The sequence below is a fragment of the Myxocyprinus asiaticus genome, chromosome 37 (assembly GCF_019703515.2).
Source record: "Myxocyprinus asiaticus isolate MX2 ecotype Aquarium Trade chromosome 37, UBuf_Myxa_2, whole genome shotgun sequence".
NCBI classification, from domain to species: domain Eukaryota; kingdom Metazoa; phylum Chordata; class Actinopteri; order Cypriniformes; family Catostomidae; genus Myxocyprinus; species Myxocyprinus asiaticus.
Window position 1 is genome coordinate 5,112,756 of NC_059380.1, and position 27,693 is coordinate 5,140,448.

The 27,693-nt window shown below is 38.7% G+C and overlaps 1 protein-coding gene and 1 pseudogene across 1 annotated transcript; one reads left to right on the forward strand and one right to left on the reverse strand.

The window, feature by feature from the left end:
- Positions 1 to 27,693, reverse strand: part of LOC127427763 (arylacetamide deacetylase-like 4) — a 42,865-nt pseudogene that overhangs the window by 9,090 nt on the left and 6,082 nt on the right.
- Positions 829 to 15,879, forward strand: LOC127427604 (short-chain dehydrogenase/reductase 3-like). The gene is made up of 6 exons (XM_051675280.1): positions 829 to 1,491; positions 10,774 to 10,917; positions 11,895 to 12,014; positions 12,582 to 12,820; positions 15,180 to 15,305; positions 15,423 to 15,879. Exons 1-6 carry the CDS (start codon positions 1,297 to 1,299, stop codon positions 15,505 to 15,507), a joined length of 909 nt encoding a protein of 302 aa, XP_051531240.1. The 5' UTR covers positions 829 to 1,296; the 3' UTR covers positions 15,508 to 15,879.

Consider the following 27,693-nt stretch of genomic DNA (forward strand, 5'->3'; position numbering starts at 1 on the left):
TTTTAATTCAAAAGATATATAACAGTAGCCTGACAGACCAGACCATCCTTATACAACTGGCAAGCCCACGCTGTTTACTGCAGTAAAAAAAAAAGATAAACGTTTCATGCAATTCAAACAACATTAAGGTCATAAATGTTGCAGTGCTTATGAGTCTGGTGCATTTAAATTATATTCCTATGTAAACATATGCTAGAAATGGACGTATTTGACCATTGCACCGCGTCTCGCTGCTTTTTCAGAGTCTTGCGCAGGACTGCTACATATTTAAGAAGCCGTGTCAAGTTAAACAGAACTTCGACTTGTAAACGTGCACTCAGTAACTTTTTATTTTGTCATCTTGGACTTACACTGACACCTAGGGGCCTGGATGTAGCATCAATCCAAATGTAATAGTTTCCATAGTTACCGATGCCATTGTACTCACAATTCACAATCAGACATAATTTAATCCATGAGTGAAAATGTGCAACAACAGTGCAGTTGCTGAGATTAAGCAAGTAGCATTCGGCTAGTCATGTGATTCTAACATGGCAGCCCCCATGAAGGGACCCTCTCCATGTAGATTTAAACAGCTTTTAGAAGCTTACTGATGACTGGAGTCCTCATCTCATGTGAGAGCTCATGATTTTATGCATATGTTTCAAAATTGTATACATTTATTTAGGAGTGAGACTTTTTAATGAGGAAAAAAAATGACTGAGTGCACCTTTAAAAAGCGCGTCTCGAGAGTCCAGACACCTGCGTTCGAGGCGTTGCGTCTAGATTTTGTAGCGCAAGGACGCGTTCGGTGTTAACGGCCCCTTACAACGTAACCCCAGGCTGAAACTTGAAAAGGCTGTGGAAACGGCCTGTGGCACCGCTCCTGGGGGAGGGACATATACCGTCATAAACAAACCCTTGATAATGCAATACTGTCAGGCCTCCAGCTGTCAATCAAGATAAATGGTCTCCTTAAAACCCAATTCAGGTCCGACGTATCGTCATAGTTGGATACTGGCCGCTGTCAGGAGCGACAGGACTCCCCGTCTGGTGCGTAAAAGCAGTGCACACTTGTCGCAGCAAAAGCCCCGTGGATGAGGAGTTTATGTTCAGACTCCTGTGGAATATAAAGGTGCGAAAAATGCCACACTGTTCTCTGCGTTGGATCACGGTAGATGTGTGTTACCGTATTTAGCGTGCGTCAATGTTGCAAAAGAAGGCGACTTGCCTTATCCACTCTTAGGGTAAAGGTGATCACTCCGAGCAAGGATTCACTTTGTCCGGCAATTGATCCAGACGAGAACTGAGAGTGAAATGGATCTGAAGGCGCTGGGCTCCGTGGTGCTCTTACCTATTCAGATACTGTACTATGTTGTCAGGGCGACAGTGTGCTGGTTCTTGCCGAGCAAGCGAAGAGATCTGACCGGAGAAGTGGTGCTTATCACGGGTGGCGGACGGGGCATCGGCCGTCACCTGGCCAGGGAGTTCGCCAAGCGCGGGGCTAAAAAGGTAAACATGCATCATAACTCGTGCTCATATGGCTTTATTTGTATTTTTGCTGCTTGGTATTTAATTTAAGCTCACCACTGTCTTTAAATAGTTCCTGCAAAACATTACAGTCAGGTCTCTTGTGTCACAACACTTTGGATACCAGGCTGTCTCCCTCTCTGCTTCTTTCTACTTCTCTCTCTATCATTTGTTAATCATAGGTGATACATTATAATAGTTTTAAAGTTTCATAGCACTTTACTCCCCCCTGCACTAATTGGCATTTAAGCTTGATAAAATAATAATAATAATAAATGTAAATGTCAGCATGTGCATATGAAACAAAATTAAGTAATAATGTCATAGACTACAATTATAATAACAGTCTCCTTACACAATTTAATTGTCATTTAAAGGAATTTTCCGGGTTCAGTACAAGTTATGCTCTATTGACAGCATTTGTGACAGCATTTGTGGCATAATGTTGATAACAAATCATAATCATTTTGACTCGTCCCTCCATTTCTTAAAAGATAAAAATAAAAAGGCAAAAATTGAGGTTACAGTGAGGCACTTAACATGGAAGTGAATGGGGCCAATTTTAGAATGGTTTAAAGGCAGAAATGTGACACTTAAAATTGTAATTTAAGAATTAAAAAAGTATTATTTAAGCTTAAAGTTGTTTGAATCAGCATTTTTACAATTGCTTTAGGATTTTAGGTTTTACAGCATTACGTCATGGCAATGAAGTTGGAAAATTGGATATAACTTCACACAGAAAAGGTTAGTAAGTGATTTGTGTTACATTATAATCTCCTCTTTTGGCTATACTAAAAAAAAAAACTAAAAAAAAAAACAGAATTTTAATGTTTACGAACTGTCCACATTAACTTCCATTGTTAGTGCCTCCCTGTAACCCAGATTTTTATTTATTTAATGATTTTGAAAAGAACGGACTTGTCAAAAAATATTTTGGTAATTTCCATTATGCCACAAATGCTGTTGATTGAGCTTAACTTGTATAGAACCCAGAATATTCCTGGGTAAACACACATCTACAGCAGGGGTGCAGAACCCAAAACAAAAAAATACCATGGTAGTCAAAATAGGTATTGTTACCACTAAGCAACCATAATACATGGATATGGGATAATTTTCAAACAGTGTAAGAAGTTTACATTTATTATGGCAGTGGTGTCTAATACTTAATTACAACATAGCTACATGAACTGTAGTAACTGTGGATGTTATGGCAATTTTTGTCAGGGCATTCCTTGTCAAAAATGGTTTGTTTGGTTTCACACAATATATAACTTTCTATGGGCTACTTTTCTCCCTAGAGACATTGCATGTCCTGTTCATAAAACCATTGTTTCAACAGTGCATAGGTCTGATTAGTCAATGCATAGGTCATGACCCTACGGTCAACAGACCAATCAAAATGCAGAGCTGCAACCCAAAGTCTGGCTAAACTTGTACAGCAAACTGGGTCAATTAGTATAGTAGAATAGTTATTTTTGCAGAAAACATCCTTCTTTCACAAGGTTTTAGGCATGTTTCATCATTGGAAAATCTTCTGTAGAGAGGCCACTGACCCAATAATTAAACAGTGCCAATAACTTTAGCAGGATGCCTGCTTTCCTAGTGTGATCTTTCCTATGAATTTTTACTTCATTAGAATCTTTATCTAATATATTGATAGCTTAATTAAATCTCTCACTTTGTCAGTAGGGTAATATTCATGTGTCTCAACACTCAGACTGTAAAGCAAAATCTAATGAAAGTCAAGAGCTGGAAAGAAATGCCTCAGCTGCCTTACCCACCCTAGACATTGCATTTTAAATAGCCCCAGTGCCCCAACTGTAATAGACAGAGATTAATAACTTGTGTAACCACAGTGACGGGGCCCTGATTCTAGGCGGTGTTACTTGGATTTACACACATTTTCCCTCAGAGAAGTATGTGTGTATGGGACTAAATAAAACCCATCGTAAAAGTCGCAATGCAAACGTCACACTGCAGACAACTAGGAGACATTAGATCCCTGAATACTCACTTACACAATTCACCTATTACGTCATCCCAGGGCAAAGGTCTTTGAAAGAAGCAGCTCTTTATTTAGAGCTTTGCAGCAGTATGTTAAAGGAAGCCACCATGCTTGTCAACACCCTGTTGTTTGCCATTGTCAAGGTGTGAAGTCTTTGGAAACAGCACCTGCAGTGGCTGTATTCACAGTTACCCCAGTCTTAAAGAATGCTTAAGAGGTTAAGACATTGAATCATAAATGCACAAAATCACAGATTCATAGTTAACTTGACTACGTGGGGGTTGAAATTCACTGTAGCGGTCAAGAGGTCAGCATTGCCTGGTAATTCAATACTCAAAATATTTTGCATCAGTTACAGTATGTCATAGGCCACTAAGCAAGCCCTAAACAGTCATTTCAAGTGTCACCCCATTACCACAGGAAAAGAACCCAGAGAAAAAGTGTATTGCTCAGAGATTGCTCTCACGTATAACAAGAGGTCTCAGTTGTGTTTCATTGAAGTATCAACTTTGTCTCAGATGTTTCTGCTAAAATTAGGCTACTTAAGAGAAATGTAAATAGACACAAGTGAGTTGATTGTTAACATACAGTTACAGGGATGATTCTCACAAAACCTGTCAAGAAAATGTCCTGGTCATATTTAACCCAAAATCAATGCAGAAAGAAGGAAATTATACTCTGCATAAAGAAAATGATGCCAACATTTAGGACCAGTTAGATGTCCTATTGTTTTCAATGCTGATTCTCATTACTTGTAACACTGTCGTTTTTACTGTATTACAGATGCAGTTGTAAAATATATTTTTTTATTAAAACATTTGAAAATGAAAGGCAGTACTAAGGGAGTACTATGATGTACAGTGCATTCAGAAAGTATTCAAACCCCTTCATTTTTTTTAATTTTTTTTATTTATTTTTTTTATTATGTTGCAGCCTTATGTTAAATGCTTAAATTTTTTTTTTTCCCCACATCAATCTACACTCCATACCCCATAATGACAAAGCAAAAAACTGATTTTTGATAACTTGAAATATCACATGTACATAAGTATTCAGACCCTTTGCTATGACACTTGAAATTTAGCTCAGGTGCATCCCATTTCTCTGGATCATCTTTGAGATGTTTCTACACTTTGATTGGAACCCGCTTTGTCCACGTCTGGCAAATTCAATTGATTGGACATGATTTGGAAAGGCGCACACACCTGTCTATATAAGGTCTCACATCTGAAAATGCATATCAGAGCAAAAACCAAGCCATGAGGTCAAAGGAACTGCCTACAGTGCTCAGAGACAGATCGGGGGAAGGCTACAAAAAATATTTCAGCTGCATTGAAGGTTCCCAAGAGCACAATGGCCTCCATAATTCTTAAATGGAAGAAGTTAGGAGCAACCAGGATTCTTCCTAGAGCTGGCCCCCCGGCCAAACTGAGCAGTCGGGGGAGAAGGGCCTTGGTAAGAGAGGTGACCAAGAACCTGATGGTTGAGCTCCAGAGATCATGTGTGGAGATGGGAGAAACTTGCAGAAGGACAACCATCACTGCAACACTCCACCTATCTGGGCTTTATGGCAGAGTGGCCAGATGGAGGGCTCTTCTCAGTGCAAAACACACAAAAAAGCACCTAAAGGACTCTCAGACTGTGAGAAACAAGATTATCTGGTTTGATGAAATGAAGATTAAACTGTTTGGCCTCAATTCCAAGAGTCATGTATGGAGGAAACCAGGTACCGCTCATCACCTGCACAATACCATCACAAATCTGCAGCATGGTGGTAGTAGCATCATGCTGTGGGGGTGTTTTGCTGCAGCAGGGACTGGGGGATTGTTCAAGGTTGAAGGAAAGCTGAATGCAACAAAATACAGAGATATCCTTAATGAACACCTGGTCCAGAGCACTCAGACTGGGCCGAAGGTTTACCTTCCAGCAGGACAAAGACCCTAAGCACACAGCCAAGACAATGCAAGAGTGGCTTATGGATAACTCTGTGAATGTCCTTGAGTTGCCCAGCCAGAGCCCAGACTTGAACCCAATCAAACATCTCTGGAGAGACCTGAAAATGGCTGTTCACCGATGGTCCCCATCCAACCTGACAGAGCTTGAGAGGATCTGCAGAGAAGAATGGCAGAAAATCCCCAAATCCAGGTGTACAAAGCTTGTCGCATCATACCCAAAAAGACTTGAGGCCGTAATCACTGCCAAAGGTGCTTCAACTAAGTACTGAGTTAAGGGTCTGAATACTTATATCAATGTGATATTTCAGTTTTCTTTTTAATAAATTTGCAGAGTTATCAAAAATCAGTTTTTTGCTTTGTCATTATGGGGTATGGAGTGTAGATTGATGTGAAAAAAATAATAATTTAAACCATTTTAACATAAGGCTGCAACATAACAAAAGTGTTAAGAAAGTGAGCCCTATGTAAATTGCTTTCTGTATGTGGATGTGCTGGGGGTAGGGTGGCAGGGGACATACATCTCCAGCTGAGCAGTGCCCTGTGGCTGACCCTTATGTCTCCACACTAATTAGAGAGCGGCAGGCGACTGCCTCCTGAACTCCCCGTGCCCCCTCTCCAATCCTCCATACACATGCAGACCCATTCCATAGGGAGCAAAGTGAATGACTTAGTGGGGGCAAGTGGGAAGACTACAGGTCGACAGAAGTTAGAGCCACCTGAAGTATACACTTCATTCAAAAATAAAAATCCTGACATAATTTACTCACACTCATGTTTATCCACCCCCCAGGAACTTTCTTTCCTCTGTGTAACACAATGAAGGTGAGTAAATGATGACAGAATGTAGCCATTTAAAGGTTTCTATAATACATGAAAGCATGTACTTTGGATCGATTTTATCATCAGATTCATACACACAACACTGATCGTTTGTGGTTCTCCTTAAAGGAATATTCTGTGTTCAATACAAGTTTAAGATCAGTCGACTGTATTTATGGCATAATGTTTATTACCACAAAACGAGGTAACAGAGAGGCACTTACCATACAAGTGAATGGGGCCAATTTTTGGAGGGTTTAAAAGCAGAAATGTGCTTATAATTTTATAAAATCACTTACATTAATTATTATATCATTTCATCTGTAAAGTTTAAGTCATTTGTAAAGTAGTTTTAGGGTTTACAGCTTTGCGTCATCATGGCAGCAAAGTTGTAACATTTGAAGTAATTTTACACAGAAGAGGTTAGTAAACGATTTGATCACACTAAAATCAAGTTAACCAGCATACTGTTTATGTCTTGTGGCTATACTTTTGGAAAAGTGAGAATTTAAACGTTTACTGATTGGCCCCATTCACTTCCATTGTAAGTCAATCATTGTAACCCAGATTTTTCCTTTTTTGTTTTTTTCAAAGAAAAGGAAGGGCAAGTCGAAATACATTTTTGTGTTAATCTACATTATTTCATAAATGCTGTCAATTGAGCTCAACTTGTATTGAATTTTAACAATGTGTGTCCTCATTGAACAGGATTAAGCATGGTTTATTTGCTCCTTATATTAGCATATTATATTTTATTGTTGTGTACTCAGTCCCACTAAGGACTGGAGTGATAAGAATTGCTAATTTGTGCAGAAGAAGCTCATAACTGGATTGTATGGTTGACCACCTTGTGAGCTGTTGTTCTCCAGCAGAAATATCAAGATTGTTGTGAAATCCCATTGTATTTCCATTAATTACCTCAATGGCCATGCATACAGAGCAGCCCTATACAAAAACACATGGGTATGTTTATTACATAAAAGTCCATAAGTCCAAATAGGTGAAACCACCTGTAGATCAGGCCATCAGCAAATAAATACTGATCTACCACAGAGATTACTTTAGGTTAATTTGAACAGCAAACATTACATTGTTGTCTGTAGAGAATACATTTAGCTACAAAAATAGTGAGGCTACTGTTTGAGGACTTTAAACAGTGTAGAGTTTCTTTGCATTCGGAAAACCTTGTAATTGACCCTGGTAATGGCTCCACTTTTCCATGTTGGAGTTGTTTGAACTGCTTACTTGTAAGTATTACACCAAATGCTCAGAGGTTGGAAATTTCCACAGCTGCTTTCACAAAGAGAGAAATAAGTAATTGGACCAATTTCACCCATGGCAAATGATGTTGCAAGTAAATGTGTTTCCTTCTTCAGCAACAAACAGCCAGCAGTGTGAATAAGGATACTGCACCCTTCAGTATTTTGCCCTCATTTATTTCTATTACGACAAGACCTAGCAACTAGATGCTGGCTCCGATAAAATTTAATGAGAATGGGGAGCAAAGCAAAGTCCCTTAAGACTGTCTTACGTTGGTTTCTCCATCTGTAGCTGGGTTTCCATCCACAATTTTTCAGATATTGTATAAAACAATCTGGATGGAAACACCATAATGGGAAACAAAAAAGTTTCTAAAATGTGTATAAAACATGTAAAATGTTGCTCTGGTTACTATGAAATGCCAAAGCTGACATGCTTTTGCAGCATCTGCTTCTGAACGCTAGCAAGCTTGAAGTTCGTCAGAACATTTTGTCTGCACGCTCTAAACCGCAAGTCATTTATTACATTCCTTGTAATAAAAGAGCCACAGTGGCTTAACTTCCATTTTCACTTCTATTTTAAGCCAATTTCTCGAAAATTGACGTTCTCTTAAACACATGGGATGGAAATGGCTGCTTTATTCGCAAATAGTCACTAGTGTTTGTCAGGGTACCCTAGACCTTCACAGCTACACACACAAACAATTGTAATAGGCTAATGAAGCAGATAATGGCTGGCCCATGTGCCCAGCAGCTGTGTAATCTCTACGAGAATGTGTTTGAGAGGTGATGAGGCATGATTCCTGATTTCATTACCTTTCATTTAGCCTTTTTCCACCGACATGGTTCAGGGTGGGTTCCTGGGCCGGTGCTAATTCTTGAACTGTTCTACACATAAAAGGCCGTTCTGGGGCTGAAAACCTGGTTCGACACTGGCCCCAAAAGCTTGCTGGTCTCCACATAGGAACCAATTACGTCAGGGGACGGAGGGTGGGATAATGTTTCGTCACCAAATTTTTACCAAACAACAACAGTTGCTACCTTTTCAGCAAAGAGTACTTCTTCACACTATAAAAACAATAAAAAATCCCACAAAATGATTAGACATCAAATGCATTCAGGTAACGTGGACAAAACGAGCATTCTACTTGCGATATGGTCTTTATGGAGATCCGAGATAAACTTGAGAGATCGCAAAGGGGAACAAAATCGTCTACGAGAAGATCCAGCATGAAATGATGAACACCGGCTTCAATCAGACAACTGACCAAATCATAAATAAATTGAAAAACACTTAAGGCACCATAAGAAGGACCTAAACAAAAGCAACAGTGTACAGAGCAACAATGTTTTGGACTTGGACACTGACCAGCCTACTATCTAACGGGACATTAAATTCAGCCAGTCACGCTCGAGATAAACACCGAATCACCAGTTTGCTATGCTGCTGATCTCAGTAAGTTATTATATTATATTATAACCATCTGCTACACCAATATTAATAATGATTCCACTGTTACAGTTTACAGAATTTAGCTCATACCAAATAATGTAATTACATTACCTGTAGTCTTTATCGTAGATGTCGTCTCTAACAATCTTGTTAAGCAATGTAATAACGTTGGATTGCATTACTCCGTACATTTAAATACACTATATTGCCAAAAGTATTCGCTCATCTGCCTTTTGACGCATATGAACTTAAGTGACATCCCATTCTTAATCCATAGGGTTTAATATGACGTCGGCCCACCCTTTGCAGCTATAACAGCTTCAACTCTTCTGAGAAGACTTTCCACAAGGTTTAGGAGTGTGTTTATGGGATTTTTTGACCATTCTTCCAGAAGCGCATTTGTGAGGTCAGACACTGATGTTGGACGAGAAGGCCTGGCTCGCAGTCTTCGCTCTAATTCATCCCAAAGGTGCTCTATCGGGTTGAGGTCAGGACTCTGTGCAGGCCAGTCAAGTTCTTCCACACCAAACTCGCTCATCCATGTCTTTATGGACCTTGCTTTGTGCACTGGTGCGCAGTCATGTTGGAACAGGAAGGGGTCATCCTCAAACTCTTCCCACAAAGTTGGGAGCATGGAATTGTCCAAAATCTCTTGGCATGCTGAAGCATTCAGAGTTCCTTTCACTGGAACTAAGGGGCCAAGCCCAGCTCCTGAAAAACAACCCCACACCATAATCCCCCCTCCACCAAACTTCACAGTTGGCACAATGCAGTCAGACAAGTACCGTTCTCTTGGCAACCGCCAAACCCAGACTCGTCCATCAGATTGCCAGATGGAGAAGCATGATTCGTCACTCCAGAGAACGCGTCTCCACTGCTCTAGAGTCCAGTGGCGGCGTGCTTTACACCACTGCATCCGATGCTTTGCATTGCACTTGGTGATGTATGGCTTGGATGCAGCTTCTCGGCCATGGAAACCCATTCCATGAAGCTCTCTATGCACTGTTCTTGAGCTAATCTGAAGGCCACATGAACTTTGGAGGTCTGTAGCGATTGACTCTGCAGAAAGTTGGCGACCTCTGCGCACTATGCGTCTCAGCATCCGCTGACCCCGCTCTGTCATTTTGTTTAGTTTAATTCCCAATCGCTTCCACTTAAATACCACTGACAGTTGACTGTGGAATATTTAGTAGCGAGGAAATTTCACGAATGGACTTGTTGCACAGGTGGCATCCTATCACAGTACCACGCTGGAATTCACTGAGCTCCTGAGAGCGGCCCATTCTTTCACAAATGTTTGTAGAAGCAGTCTGCATGCCTAGGTGCTTCATTTTATACACCTGTGGCCATGGAAGTGATTGGAACACCTGAATTCAATTATTTGGATGGGTGAGCGAATACTTTTGGCAATATAGTGTATGTCTTGGAACAACATGAGAATGAGTAAATGAGGACAGAATTTTCATTTGTTCGCATTACTAATTATAAAAACGGCAAGGCGTTGTTTATGAATAGCAATGGACAACATGGGAAATACTGTTACACAAATTAAATCTTTTGAGTCACAAATTCATCACTAAAAATGCATCACTGACCCTCTGTTCTATTTTGCAGTTTTGCTTTCAGAAAGATTTCAAAAAATCATTTTATTTTCAATATGGCAGCTCACATCATTACAGTGTGTATGTGTTGTGCTTTGTAAACCTGTGCATTTCCTGTATGTTTTCTAAATTTTTCCACCATTGACTTTTGGTTCCTTTCTTCTATCAGCTAATCCTGTGGGGTCGAACGGAAAAATGTCTGCAGGAGGCATGCGAGGAGATCGCCCTCATGGGGACAGAGTGTCATTACTTTGTTTGCGATGTGGCCAACAGGGAAGATGTTTACAAGCAAGCCAAGGTTGTCAGAGAGAAGGTATGTCCCATAAAGTCATATTTTGACACTATTGACATTCATTAACATGTTCCTGGTCTTATTAACCATGATTCATAAGTGCACGGTATTCCAAATTTAAAAAAAAGTTTGTCTTCGTATCTTTTTCAAAATGTAATCCCTTGCTCCGCCTCTGAAGCAAGTTTCCTTTTCGGCTGACATCACAAATCCCTCTTTGTTGACTCCTCCCTTCCAACATCTAGGCTCCATTCTGGTATCTAACACCCATTTTTCATGATCTAATAAATTTCTAAACGATTATATCAATTACCATTATATCTCGTTAAACAGCCTGTTTCACTCAGAAATACGTTCGATTATGAAAGTACAAAAAGTTGCGAATTGCATTTCTTGTTGACTTTAAAGACTATAGGGTATTAGAGGTAGACTGATATACCGATAGTTGCTTTTTGGAACTATTGTTATATGCAAATATCTATGCTTAAGTTGCCAATATTTTTTGCATCATTACGTATTTTCAAAATAAGAGTCCCTGGTGTGTTTCGGGCTTGTTTATACTTTAAAAAGTCCCGCGTTATGCACCAAATCATAATTTTTGTGGTTATTTTGGGGATTTTGGTTAAACATTAAACTGCATCTGGGATTTTATTCTTTTAGGACTCTTTGTCTGTGCCTGTCATAGTAAGGAAAGATTAAGATTTTTTTTTTTTACATTCTATAAATTCATTTTAAAAACTATTGGCCGATTAATTGGTTATCAGCCTTTCCCACCACCTTAGTTATTGGTATCGGCAAAATCCACTATTGGTCAACCTCTATAAGGTATATTTATAGAGATAACACTTAAAACATTACAGGTATATGCAAATACATTACACCTCACCTGAAATGTCTAGGTTAGAAAAGCCCCAGCAGTATGGCAGTATTACATTACCTTACTAGTCCTAAAAGAGAATGTATCTCACCGTTAGTCTTTTTTTTTTTTTTTTTCATGGTAGGTGGGAGACGTTACCATTCTAGTGAATAATGCTGCAGTGGTGCATGGGAAGAGTTTGCTTGACAGTGATGATGATGCTCTTCTGAAGACACAGCATATCAATACAATGGGACAGTTTTGGGTAAGTACACTGAGTGGTTGGATAGGGTCAGATAGGAAGGTATCGGGTGGTGGTGGGGTCATCTGGTTCTATTATAGTGAGTGGCGTTGATATCTTTTAACAGACCTTAGAAACAGTTGCACCCAGAGTCTAAAATTAGTATTTTGCCACATTTGTTTATGGTGACAAAAACATGAAGACACATGATTTTGTTCCTCATATATACATTTTGGTGGGTTATTGCGAGGAATATTCCACATGTGTCGCCACATGTACTTCTAGAGGAATTCATCTGACATCAACCTCTGACCGTAAATTTTCCAATTTTTTCCAAGTTTCCGATTGAAACATTGTAAAAGACGTGCAAGTTGCGAGGAATGTTTTCTTGACAAGACCTTTCGTACACTTTTGATTTTGCATAAGTGAGCATCGGACTATTTTATTTTACCCACCAAACCCAATTTTTACTTGCATTTGATGAGTGTTAATTTTGGAAACTGATTGCAACATTCTACATGTAATTTTCTGATATCTAAGTTCTCACTTCCTTGGGTTTAATTAAATTTGTAATAATCATTTTGTCCACAGACAACGAAAGCCTTCCTGCCTCGTATGCTGGAATTACAAAACGGCCATGTTGTGTGCGTCAACTCCATCCTGTCTCTGTCGCCCATCCCTGGTGCTATAGACTACTGCACCTCTAAAGCATCCTCACTGGCTTTCATGGAGAGCCTCACTCTGGGTCTGCTGGACTGTCCTGGGGTGGGCTGTACCACTGTCCTCCCATTTCACACCAACACTGAAATGTTTCAGGGCATGCGAGTCAGGTGAGTTGAAGTGTTTTGCTGAGGAAACCAATGAAAAAACACAACTTGAAGTTAATGTTTTCCAAAATTCAGAGGCAAAGCACTATTATCCCTTAAAGTCAACATGAAATCATAATTTCGACCCGGTTTACTTGGTATGGTCTTATTTTGTAGGATTCAGCTGTGCAATTATTCCTAATCTTTCATCAGAATCAAAAAAACTTGCTCCGCCTCTGAAACGACTTTCCTTTTCGGCTGATGTCACCAAGCCCTCTTATTTTTTTAAGCCCCTCCCTTCTTACCTCTTGTCATATAAACACAACTGACAAACAAATCCATTCCTTATGGATAAATAAATTGTTTTCTCACTCAATATCCTGTTTCAACTGGAAACATGTTACATTACAGAGGTAAAATTGGTTGAAAACACTGTTTCATGTTGAATTTGTTTGTTGTAATAGTCTGCCCTTAAAAAAATATTTTGGCGGTGCCATGGTACAGTATGGTATCAGATGGTAATACCATGGTACTCAAATATTTCCATATTCATATACAGTATCTTGCTATTTACATAGTACTTCAAGGTTGAATGCCCAAAACAATATGTCATTGCCTAGGGCTGGGCGATATGACGATATACATCGTGGCGACGATATAAAGTGTCAATCGACAGAGATTTTGCTATATCGTGAATATCGCGATATGTAAATATCCATGTGCGCAGCGTGACGGTATCTATCAGTGGGCACGCTTCATGTGAAACTGCAACCAGGCTTGAGCAGGGAATAAATTCGTCATTATTTGTGCATGCTGGTTTAATGCCAGATTCACTAAACGAATTATGCAGATCAGGCACCGCCGCAAATGCGCCCACAAACTCGTGGCTGATTCTTTGCAATTTTGATTTTGTGGGCCGGTTCTGAGCACTCTACAGTGAAGGATGCAGAAGTCCACTGTGATCTGACTGACACACTCTGCCGGGACAGTATCACTGTGATCCAGACACCTGGATCATCTGTTTAACAAGCCGATGTGCGCTTGACTACACCGCACATCTGTACATCTACATCATTTGATTAATTTTTGCTGATGTAATCAAAAGAAAAGTTACGAAAATGAAGAGGAGCTTGTTATTAAAACAGGTGTGACATCTGGTTCACAAAAGCTGACACAGATTAGAAAAATTTAATCGGCAAACTGTCGCGCAACGATAATCACTTGTGGTAATACAAACTATCTGTTTTAACATCTTAAAATGAAGCACACTAAAGAATATTGTGAAAATATTGTAATATATAATGTGAAATTGATTATTATGGTAAGGTTGATTTAAAACTGAGTGTTTATTTTATTTTTAATTTTGTTTGTCAAGTTCTAAATAAAGAGAAAATTATATAGGAGGAATAGTTTTCATTTAAAAAATATTTATTTCACTGACTAGATTTTCCAAAAATAGGCATTACTATGTGGTTATTTATTATGTTAACCGATTTTTATTGGTTTTCCAAATAAATAAATAAATAAATAAATATTGCGATATATATTGTTATCGTGATATAAAATTACTCATATCATGATATAAGATTTTGGACATATCGCCCACCCCTAGTACCACTAGTCAAAAAACATGGTAATACCATGGTACATGTAAAAAAAAAAAAAAACATGGTATAACCATGAAATATGTAAAAAACATAGTATTATCATGGTACATGTACCAAAACAAAAAATGGTAATATTTTTTTTTTTTTATAATTAAATAATTTTTTTTTTTATAATTTTATTTATCACACATTATATGTTTTTTGCACATATACAGTGAAATTCTTCTTTTTTTTTTTTCCACATATCCCAGTCAAGCTGGGGTCAGAGCGCAGGGTCAGCCATGATACGGCACCCCTGGAGCAGATGGGGTCAAGGGCCCAACGGTGGCATTGTGGTGGTGTTGGGGCTTGAACCCCTGACCAGCTAGTTGGTAACCCAGAGCCTTAACCACCAAGCCACCACTGCCCCTATGCACAATGCACAATGGTGCATGTCCAAAAAAAAAAAAAAAAAAAAAAAAAACAAGGTGCATGTCAGATAAGAAAACAAAAGCATGGTAATACCATGGAGCATGGAAAAAAAAGGTATAACCATGAAATATGTAAAAAATAAAATAAATAAATAAAATATATTGTATCACCATGGTACATGTGCAAAATTGAAACATGATATTACTATGATACATGTCCAAAAATATGGTGGTGCATGTTGAAAAAAACAATGGTTTTACCATGATACATGTCCAAATAAAACATGGTAATACCATGGTACTTTTTTTGTAAGTTTGACAACAGTTGTATTTAACTGTACCCATGCCTGGGGTTTTGCTCTGCAGGTTTCCCCAACTTTTCCCTCCTCTAAAGCCAGAGGTAGTAGCCCAGAGAACAGTGGATGCTGTCAGGACCAATACGGCCTTCATTTACCTACCATGGACCATGCATGCGCTCATTATTCTCAAAAGGTACGGTCTGATTCCATCAACAGAGTACAATTTTATATTGCATCAAAATATTTCAGCAAATCCACTTTGAAATGCCTCATTCATTGCGTTTATCACTTTGTTTTACCTACGAAACAGTGTCCTACCGCAAAGTGCCCTGGAAGAAATCCATAAATTCTCAGGAAGCTACACCTGCATGAATACTTTCAAGGGACGGACATGAGAGGCCTCGAGACGGCACGGGAGTTCCAAGTGTTACATAATTTCAAACAAACTGTTTTATAGTCGAACAACAACAATGGAATCCTGGTGAAAATGAGTTAGTTCTTCAAGTATTCCAAAGGCAATTTGTCAAGGAAAAACGAGACAAAGGGAAAGATACTCTGGCACAATAAAGCACAAGGTGCCTCATTTTCAGGGCCACTTACAGGTCACCATTGACCTCTGTGTTGTAGGATCAACACGGAATGGACAAAACAAAGCCTCAAATCAACCACTGTACTGTGTACTTTAATGTTTTTAAAGATAATGCTTTTAACTACTGTCACTGTAAATTCAGCATCTGAATAAAAAGCAGTTTTAAAGATAAACGCCTTCTATTGGGATGTTTTAAAATCAGCTTAGGTTTTTGGAGGGATCAGTGGCACTTTTGCAAATGGAATTTCAGTGCAAAAACTTGTATCTTGTTCATTAATAGCCCGCAGTTCATTTTAACCAGACACAAAAATACAAAAACTGATGGTAAACTGACTTTTATTAATAAGATGTTCTATTGGTCATGGAAGCAGTAAATCATGTAATTCAATTCAAATGATGGAAAAGAGTGGTATATCTAGGCATATATTTAAATGTGCGGTGTAGTCAAGCACATTTTCAGAAGTTTAAGTGCTTATTCAGGTGCCAGAATGACAGTGGTGGAGTGATTCCTTACAGTCCAAGTAAAGTGCATATTGCAGTACTCTGCTGCATCCTTCACAAAAGTCAGAACTGACCCGCAAGATAGGGAATTGCGTCATGAAAACGGAGTTTAGCCATTTTTGGACATATTTGCACTGTAACCTGATTTGCATATTTGTGTGAGTGAGTCATGTGCTTAACGCAGAAATCAAATGATAATAAACTGCGCTATCAGCAAGCACAATTACTTTTTAGAGATTTTCCCCCTCAGAGCGCTGCATGTGGGGGGAATGAAATACATTAAATCTGTTTTTGTCATTTCTCTTGGTCAGCTCTCTTTAGAGAACATACAACAAAGTGAGTTTGGTTTATTTTCAAAGCAGGGCTCAAGTTACTGCAATAGCTTTTTTACTTTGTGTTGAAGGTTTGGCTGTAACAGCTCTTTCAAAAGTGTGTACTTTGTTCTGAGAAGTTGCAGGGAGAGTAGGGAAAGTAGTGATTCTTTGTGGAGTGTTTTATGGCAAGCTGGAAATATTTAACCACAAATCCATCCCACCAGTGCTGTTGTATTATGTAAAGATACACATGTGCCTTCCAAAAATATCTCCTGCTGTGAAAGTATAGTACTGTGCTCTTAAAGGAATATTCAGTGTTCAATACAAGTTAAGCTCAATCAACAGCATTTGTGGCATAATGTTGATTACTACAAAAATACATTTCGACTTGTCCCTCCTTTTCTTAAAAAAAAAATAGTTTTCTCACTAGGTTAAGTGAGGCATTTACAATGGAAGTGAATGGTGCCAATGCATTTGCAGAGATGCATTTATGTGGCCAAGTGTAAATGGAACGAATTAAGTGAATAAAAGTAAATAAGCCCATGTTTGAAGTTCATCGTCAGTGATCAGACTTTGATCAGATTGACTATGAACTGTAAAAAAAAAAAAGAAGAAAAAAAAAGACAATGGTTTTCATCCCAGCCACAGTAGGATTTAATATTCCCAAACACAGACAAGACGTTCTTTACAAAACACATTGCTTTTTATAATTTACCCTTCATATGTGCATCTCCCATAGAGCGCCCTCATAAACCACCATCACAGTCAGAGTGAGAATACTGATGATTGAATTCAGAGCTGTTGTACATGGTTCTACTCAATCCCTCAATCCCAGTTATGACTGGGAGTCTTAATGTGGCAAGTATGAGGTTATGCATTTATGACAGCAGAACTTTATTCTGCTGGTTCTGTTTTCCATATTCATCTGTAATGCCATAGACTCTATGAATCTATATTTCCTGACTCAAAGATCAAGAAGGCTTATGAGGAGGTTCAAAAATATCCACAGTAATCCTAAAAATACACTCTAAAAAGGCATTGTCATGGCTGATGGAATAAGAGAAAACATGAATCATCTTGACAAACATCTAAAAACTACAAGCTTTAAAAATGTGTAACATGCAAGTTTATAGATTAGTATGACTAGTCAACTTAGTTAATTTGTATATTTAAAGTATTGCAACTAAAAATATCAAAACATAAACAAATATTATAAGAAAAAAAAAAAAACCTGCAACACTACACTGCAAAAAAAAAAAAAAAGTATTTTTGTCTTGTTTTCCTGTAAAATGATCTAAACATTCTTACAACGTGATTTATTTACTTGTCAAGCAAAGTGGCTTAAGACATTATGTCTTGTTTTAAGATACAGTTGAAGTCAGAAGTTTACATTCACCTTAGCCAAATACATTTAAACTCAGTTTTTCACAATTCCTGACATTTAATCGTAGAAAACATTCCCTGTCTTAGGTCAGTTAGGATCACTACTTTATTTTAAGAATGTGAAATGTCAGAATAATAGTAGAGAGAATGATTTATTTCAGCTTTTATTTCTTTCATCACATTCCCAGTGGGTCAGTTTACATACACTTTGTTGGTACTTTGTTGCCTTTAAATTGTTTAACTTGGGTCAGATGTTTTGGTTAGCCTTCCACAAGCTTCTCACAATAAGTTGCTGGAATTTTGGCCCATTCCTTCAGACAGAAACTGGTGTAACTGAGTCAGGTTTGTTGGCCTCCTTGCTCACACATGCTTTTCAGTTCTACCCACAAATTTTCTATCGGATTGAGGTCAGGGCTTTGTGATGGCCACTCCAATACCTTGACTTTGTTGTACTTAAGCCATTTTGTCACAACTTTGGAGGTATGCCTGGGGTCATTGTCCATTTGGAAGACCCATTTGCGACCGAGCTTTAACTTCCTGGCTGATGTCTTGAGATGTTGCTTCAATATATCCACATAATTTTCCTTCCTCATGATGCCAACTATTTTGTGAAGTGCACCAGTCCCTCCTGCATCAAAGCACCCCCACAACATGAAGCTGCCACCCCCATGCTTCACGGTTGGGATGGTGTTCTTCGGCTTGCAAGCCTCACCCTTTTTCCTCCAAACATAACAATGGTCATTATGGCCAAAAAAGTTCCATTTTTGTTTCATCAGACCAGAGGACATTTCTCTAAAAAGTAAGATCTTTGTCCCAATGTGCACTTGCAAACTGTAGTCTGGCTTTTTTATGGTGGTTTTGGAGCAGTGGCTTCTTCCTTGCTGAGCAGCCTTTCAGGTTATGTCGATATAGGACTCATTTTACTGTAGATATAGATACTTGTCTACCTGTTTCCTCCAGCATCTTCACAAGGTCCTTTGCTGCTGTTCTGGGATTGATTTTCACTTTTCACACCAAACTACGTTCATCTCTAGGAGACAGAATGTATCTCCTTCCTGGGTGGTATGATGGCTGCGTGGTCCCATGGTGTTTATACTTGTGTACTATTGTTTGTACAGATGAACGTGGTACCTTCAGGCATTTGGAAATTGCTCCCAAGGATGAACCAGACTTGTGGAGGTCCACAATATTTTTTCTGAGGTCTTGGCTGATTTTATTTTTATTTTTCCATGATGTCAAGCAATGAGGCACTGAGTTTGAAGGTAGGCCTTAAAATACATCCACAGGTACACCTCCAATTCAGCACACCTCCTATCAGAAGCTAATTGGCTAAAGGCTTGACATCATTTTCTGGAATTTTCCAAGCTGCTTAAAGGCACAGTTAACTTAGTGTATGTAAATTTCTGACCCACTGGAATTGCGATATAGTCAATTAAAAGTGAAACAATCTGTCTGTAAATAATTGTTGGAAACATTACTTGTGTCATGCACAAAGTAGATGTCCTAAACGACTTGCCAAAACTATAGTTTGCTAATATGAAATCTGTGGATTGGTTAAAAAATGAGTTTAAATGGCTTCAGCTTAAGTGTATGTAAACTTCTGACTTCAACTGTAAATCTGACACAATTAAGTGAACTTTTGACTTAAACAAGAAAAAAATAAAATCTGCCAGTGGGGTAAGAAAAATAAAATAGTTTTCCCTTTGAATGAAGTTTATTTTTCTTCTCCCAAAGACAAACAGTTTTTTCTTGTTTTAACCATTTATCTTACTAGATTTAGATAATTTTACTGGAAAACAAGACAAAAATACAGTACGTCTTGAAAATGTAAATACTTTTTTGCAGTGTACAATAAGGTTGCATTTGTTAATATTAGTAGATGAATTTGTGGCATAATGTTGATTACTAAAAAAAAAAAAAAAAGAGTTTTGTCTTGTCCCTCCTTTTCTTTAAAAAAAAGCAAAAATCGAGGTTACGGTGAGGCACTTACAATGGAAGTCAATGGGCCAATCAGTAAACATTAAAATACTCATTGTTTCAAAAGTATAGCCACAAGACACAAACAATATGCATGTTAACATGATTTTAGTGTAATAAAATCACTTACTAATGTTTTCTATGTAAAATTATATCCAATTTTACAACTTCATTGCCATGACGATGTAAGGCTGTGAACCCTGTTATTCCAGTAAATGAGATTTTAAACAACTTTACAGCTTAAATAATAAACAAGTTTTAACAGAAGAATTAATGCATAAAAGTATTGTCCATTGTATGTTAACTAAAGTAGTTAACAACGAATACAATCAAGTATTACAATATTAAATCTACATAAAATAGTCGAACTTGCTAATTGACAAGTTGGTTGTTGGATGACTAGTTGACTATTCGATCATGGTAACCAATCCCTATTTCAAACTGTTAAATGAATAAACTTTAATCAGTTACTTATATAATTATTGTAATAAGTGTATTTGACAATTGTGATTTTTGTGTAGGAACACAAGCATAATTGACGCCTGGAACTAAGTAAAATCCATACAGTTTCATAGTAAATGAGTTTAGGCATGATCCTGTAGTGTTGCTCCACTCTTCATTAGCACTGTTGCTAGTTTGGCACACAGTTCATCCATCATTCATCAGCTCATCTGACAAAATGAGACTCTGCTGACCCCCAGCAAGAGCCTGAACTCCATGCCTCAGTTACCCTGTCTGCTGAGAATTATAGCCAACTGAGGCAAGAGGTTAAAGGTCATGTATAATGAGAATGTAAAAGCAAGTTCTCTGCCAGAAACTGCAGTCCTTTTGCCACTATAAGAAGGCTGTTAGGATACAGTTTAAGTGACCTTCAAATTTAAAGTAATGTTCTGGGTTCAATACAAGTTAAGTTCTATTAACATCAATTGAGGTATAATTTTGATTGGCACAGAAAATAATGTCTACTTGTGTTTTAGAAGCATTTACTAGCCTTGTCTGTGTAAAGTTATATCCAATCTTTCAACTGCAATGCCACGACCATTTAAAAAGCTAGAAAAACTGATAAACTCAGCAATTACTGAAAGGGACTGTTTACATATAGACAGTAGCGGTTCTAGCTTGTATGGCGCCCTGGGCGAAACCCGCTTCAACACGGCCCCAAAGTTGTTGACGGGTTGGGGGGGGTTCTGTGTGGGTGCCTCGTGCCACCCCCCTGCAAGATGCCGCCCTGGGTAGCTGTCCATGTCACCCATGCCTAAATCCGCCACTGCATATAGAGCATACTCTACAGTTACATTAATACTCAAACCAGCCCGTCTGGCACCTAAAATCATGCCATGGTCCAAATCACTTAGATCACATTTTTCCCCGTTCTGATGGTTGATGTGAACATTAACTGAAGCTCTTGACCCGTATCTGAATGATTTTATGCACTGCACTACTGCCACATGATTGGCTGATTAGATAATTGCATGGATGATTGTTGGTGCCAGACGGGCTGGTCTGAGTATTTCTGTAACTGCTGATCTCCTGGGATTTTCACGCACAACAATCTCGAGAATTTACTCTGAATAGTGCAAAAAACAAAAAACATCCAGTGAGCAGCAGTTCTGTGGATGGAAATGCCTTGTTGATGAGAGAGATCAACAGAGAATGGCCAGACTGGTTTGAACCGACAAAGTCTACAGTAACTCAGAATACGATCTGTACAATTGTGGTGAGAAGAATATCATGTCAGAATGCTATTCTGAGATGGGGGTTGGTGCTGTTTTGGCAGCATGAGGGGTACCTACACAATATTAGGCAGGTGGTTTTAATGTTGTGACTTATCAGTGTTTTTACAATGTCATCTTAAATATAGATATACTGTATATTTTAAAATAATTGTATTGCCTTTGTGAAATGTAAATACTGTTCTGATTCAGAACAGCATTATGTGGCACAAAACAATGAAGATTAACAACATTTAATTGAACACACTGTAAATATTTACATAAAACTAAATTGAAGGAATATTCTAGGTTTAATGCAAGTTAAGCTCAATGGACAGCTGCAGCATTTGTGGCATTATGTTGAAAACCACAGAAAAATTATTTTGATTTGTCCTTCCCTTCCTTTTAAAAAAGCACAAATCTGGGTTACAGGTATGCACTTACAATGGAAGTGAATGGGGCCAATCCGTAAACGTTAAAATACACACTGTTTCAAAAGTATTGCCACAGTACATAAACAATGTGTGTTAACATGATTTTAGTGTGATAAAATCACTTACTAACCTTTTCTGTGAAGTTGTATCCAATTTTACAAACTCATTGCCATGACGACGTAACTGTGTAAACCCTAAAACGATAGTAAAAATTACGATTTAAACAACTTTACAGCTCAAATAAGACACAAGATTTATACTTTTATACTTATAAATTTTTTATACAAGCTGAGTCTAAAACAGTGAAAAGCAGTGAACTAAACACATCGCTTCAATAGAGAAGATGCAGTGACTTCTGCACAGGGGAGAATCATTGATTTAAACGAGTTAATTTACTGTATATGAACCATCCGAATGAACGGATTCACTGAAATAAATTGACCCTTCTCTAAGCCCTGCATTAAAGTGCTTCTGACCAATCCTGTCTTAACAACTGTTGCCCTGCCACCATTACTCTGACACGTATTTGCAATTTTCCAAATGACAGCCAATGGAAGTAATGTGTGTTTGAGTACTTTTAAGCAGGATTTTATCAAAATAATCGAACAAATGTCAAACACGATGTTGCCGGGTCATTTGTAATGGTGACACGAGTTACTCAGAGAAGTTCTTTTTTTTAATAATCTTTAAATAAATCTGGAGAAGGGCATGTTATGGATTAAACTGTGTCAGCCCTCATTCTCAAATGAACATATAACATCCACAATGACACCTACATTTGCTCCAAGGTAAATTAAAGCTAATAACTGAACGTTAATTTAGTTATGTATTGATTCAAGTCATAGTAATAGCGATAGTAAATAAACAGTTCACAGCATCAAAATGAGTGTGTTATGAGATGTTTTAAACAGATCTGTTCACTTACGCTAATGTCATTAGATGTGCAATCGCTATTAAATGATGTTTTTCTGTAATAATCGTTTGCCTTGATTCTGATTCACAGTCTCCACAGTTTTTGATCAGATTACTGTAGGGTGGCCAGACGTCCCGTTTTTCCCGGGACAGTCCTGTATTCAAGCACTTTTTCTAGTGTCCTGACTTATTCTCTTATGTCCCGTATTTCCACTCTCCTAAAATTTCTCAAATGCCTATGCGGCTTTCTCAGTCACGTGAGTATTCTAATCAAAAATAGCCAAGGATAAGACTTGTAAAACCATTTATTAGAATTTTATTTGAAGTACATGATTGGATTAAACTATCCAATCACAATCCCCTATCAATAGACATCCAGTTAGTGACAGACAGAGCCTAGTAAAGTGAGGTGTGAGATTTGTGGAGCTTGCTTTTCCATCGCCCATGGAGGCCGCACCAACATCTCGCAGCCTATTCATGCAAAAAAGCATGTGGATGCTGCTAAAAGTAAGTGTGCCACGCCAAGTGTTAGCGATTTTTTTTGTGAAGCAAAGTTCTGAATCTGACAAGGTGCACGCAAGTGAAGACTTTTTGCTTATCATTCTGTTATGCATGGCCATAGCTTTGCACATTCATGACCTGAAAATAGTCTTGCAGGCCAAGCTGGAGGAATCATTCATACCCTCTGACATTAAACAGCAGTTGGATACCCTGGTTGAAGCTGGTGACATGTGAGCGGATGATTTCTTTTGTGCAGTGAGAAACTTTTATTCAGCATCAGTGGATTACCTCCAAAATTGGAGCCGATCATTGGAGAACACAGAAAACCTTGAATGGGGCCGGGCCCTACTGAGAGACATCCCAGAGTGGAAAGACATTCAGAGCAGCCTCGAACACTTCTACTCCAGAATCCCGCTCTTTGATGAGCATGGGCTTGTGCGGAAAAACAATGTCACTCGTCGCATCACTAAGTGGAACATGAACAAGACGGCAGTGTCTGAGAGATGGACAGACGTTTTCAGTGAGCTGAAGAACAAGACCATTAACTTCGGAGTCTTATCCAAGGTCGTAGAGTTTGTTTTACGCCTGCCTGGGACATCTGCATCTGTGGAATATGTGTTCTCATTAATGAACGCAGCATGGACACTGGATAAATCTCAACTCAGTGTAACAGTCATGAAGGCAATGAATGTCTTAATTGTGGACTGGACTGCTCTGCATTTTACGATAAACTCTTGAAAGACGAGCGCACACTGTTAAAATTGCTGTCAATGAAAAGTGCAAGGTGACAGCAGTTACAGATGCGGATGCACCCTCTACTTCTTCGCATTGATCTGCGCCTAGGTAAGGATACATCAATTTCATTTTTGCTGGGAGGGGGCTGTTCCGTTTTCCACAAGCAGGAATCTGGTCACCCTAAATTACTGTTTACTTTAACAATTTATTTTACAAAAAACGTAAGATAAATTTGCAGTACAATGTCACTCTTCATACCAACCCACGTAAAAATATTATCCATTCCGTTTATGAGAATAATTTGCCAAAAACCACGTCGTTCACGGCATTCTTTTATTAATTCCAATGGGGAGTTCTGCAGAGCTTGTCAGTGCAAGCAACCGTAACCAAGCTTAGCAAAGGGTCAATTGGGCTTCTCAATGCTACATATGAAAGAGAGAATGGTTTAGGTTGGTGCATTTGATTACTTGCTCAGCTGTGATTATGAGTACCAATTGTACCAATAAATGTGTCCCAAATGACACACTATATACTACACTCTTACAATATACACGTATGCACTCAGCCATGTAGTGTATGAATTTTCAAAGTGTAGTATCTTCCCAAATGGAACTCTTAGCGTTTTTTTTTTTTTTTTTTTTTTTACTTCACGGAAGCATTCACCTTTTAACAGCTGACAGAAGTGACATTTTAAACACATGTGACGTGTTGCCGCTAGCTTTAGCACGTTTGCCAACAATAGTTCAACACTTGTATCTCAAACAACGCACATACTCACACAGCGTGGGGTGATGGTAAAGCATTTAACTTACATAAGGTGCTGTCTTCACTGAAGTTTTGCTAGTTGCTACGTTCTCTATTATTTACAATTGTTTTGTTTGGCCAGCATCGCAGCCAGGTAAATCCGCCTCTTCTGCTACTATGGCAAGCCGTGAGCACTGAGTGCATGAAGTGTCTAACAGTCCACACTCCATTTTGACAGTTGGAAAAGTGCATCATCCAGGTACTCATAGTTGCATTTTCAGTGTTAACATACTGCTCACACTACTTACACTGCAAAATGACGTAGAATAGTAAAGAAGTGTGCGGTTTGGGATGCACCTAAATGATAAATGCTACCTTTTGTGACGTTATGCTACTAATTGTTGGAAAAAAATAAGATGTTAGTGGAAAAGCTACATAATTGTGAAAATAGCTGAGCTACTGTCACACTGAAAAATGTAGGGAGTTAAGTTAGTAGAGTTGCTACTTGTAGTTATTAACTCCTCAACACTGCAGATAAGACACTACACCAGGCCATATCAGCACACACAATGTTATGCTAATGCTTCCTCTACAGATGAAGTGTACAGTGGAGCAGTGTTCTTATCTGTAGTTCTCATCTGCTATATCTTTATCCACTAGCGTCAGTTTCTGGAACACTGTTATCATTGTGATAGATCAAAGCAGGAACAACAACAGAGCCATGAACATCACAGCGAGACAAGAAATTACATAAGGGCTGGGCAGCCATGCCAGATCACCTTACCTTGATGCCTGTGCTGTTTGCTGCACTTAAGCTTTCATCTAGCTACAAGTGTCAATCATATATATACAACATATATGATATTGCACTTACAATGGATACAAAATCAAAGACTTCTGTATGTTTCACTGTACATGTGTGCACTTTTTAAATGGATGTCTTTGAATGGTGCGGGACATTGTGTGTTTGGAAAATCAGTTGTGGGTCATTGGTTGACCTATTACACTGTTTTAGGGGCCTCTATATTATTATACTCATAAGTATAGTTGACCAACAGAGGACGAATGAAAGCTAGGGGAAAATGCAAACAGACAGAGGGAGTGGGGTGCATGGGTTAAACACAAGTTTATGGTCTGGCAATGAAGTCTGGGGTCTTTATGAAGGCCACCAGGCAGCAAATTAGAAGCCTCCACTGAAAGTGCCATTCCCAGATGGATCGTTTCAGTCGCATTATTTACGACCAAAGCCACTTCCTTGCCAGTTATGCAACCATGCCGTTCTCAGGTGCTGTACCAGAACAACCGGCCCCCTTACTGCCAGAGTTCGGAGTTAATCAAGCTAGGACCATTAGTGGGTCACGAAGAGGATACAAGCACTTTATAACGCCTCAAGTTAATGAGGGGAACAGCTTAAAGAGCTTATGGACACTTTAAACACGCTGCTCAAGTCATGACTAAGTAAGAGACCAGATGTATTTGAATGCCTTTGGCCATTAATAAACACCAACTCTGAGGTCCAGCAGAGGAGACAAACAGAGTTACCTTTCGGTGACCTGTTGCACTATGTTTGCTCCCGTCAGATTTATGGGCCTGTTTGATGTCAATGTGAGGACCCATGGGGAACTAAATCAAAAACGTGACAGAGTTCTCACTCACGGTTGCACTCTCTAGATACACAAATCTGTCAGATCAGACATCATTGACCCTTCGGGGAGGACTTCTCCAACAACAATGATTTTGAATCCAAGCCTTGCATATCAATAACTGGCTTGACATGCAAGGATATGAGGCCAGAACAGAGTGTTGGGCTTGCAAAAGAGGATATAGATGTTTCAACAGAGGCCCTGTTGATTACGAAGCATTTTAGTGGCGAGGAATAAAAGATGTGGCTTATGGAACAATGTAAGAGACAGACAAAATAAAACAACAACATCCATGAGTCAGAGTGTGGTAGACACTCACAGTTCTGTTATGGTATGCAACAAAATATAGGAATGATGTAGCAAAAACATTAAATCCCTTGGCTAAACCCTCTCTCTAATAGGCATGTGAATCGTCAGGAATTTAACGTGTTCGGTTCCGATTCCTCTTAGTGATTTTTAGTGGTTCCTTAATGGTTCTATTAATGATTCTTTTAATACTTTTGAGGAATTTTGATTGCATTTACTGCCCTCAGCAGCCTGTTGCCAAATGATGAGAAAATTTCAGATTTTGACAGCGCAGATATAATAGATTAGAAATAGTGCCCAACCGACATATTATTAGCCTTTCACAGATATATCGTATCGGCGTATATGTTTTTCGATATGCACAGATATTAAAACTTTATTTTTCAGAACACATAATGCAGAAAACCATGCTTGGATGATTTAGAATTGATGTCATAGCGTAGTTTGTCCAGCAGTGCGCGCTCCAACTCCATTGTTTAAAGATCTGAGCTGACGGTGGTTCTGCAGACAGGGTGGAGTTAAGCGGTGTCTTCTTGGTAAGTTGCTAACTAGTTTGTGAAATACATACTGGGAAGTTAATAAGCAATGACTCCATAATTTTCCCTTTTCAATATAACTAATATAATGTTAACCCTGTCCCTGACAACCATGTCACTAGCCAGCTATAGTTTGTCAGTGCAGTCAGTAACATAGCATATTGAAAGGTAAACATCAGAGCATCTTTTTGCAGCTCAGCAGATAACGGTGCGGTGGTGGATTGTGTCTGTTGAGTGTTGATTTCACGCTACGTTGTTACCTAGTTGGTGAGACGCAATGCTGGAAAGTAAATA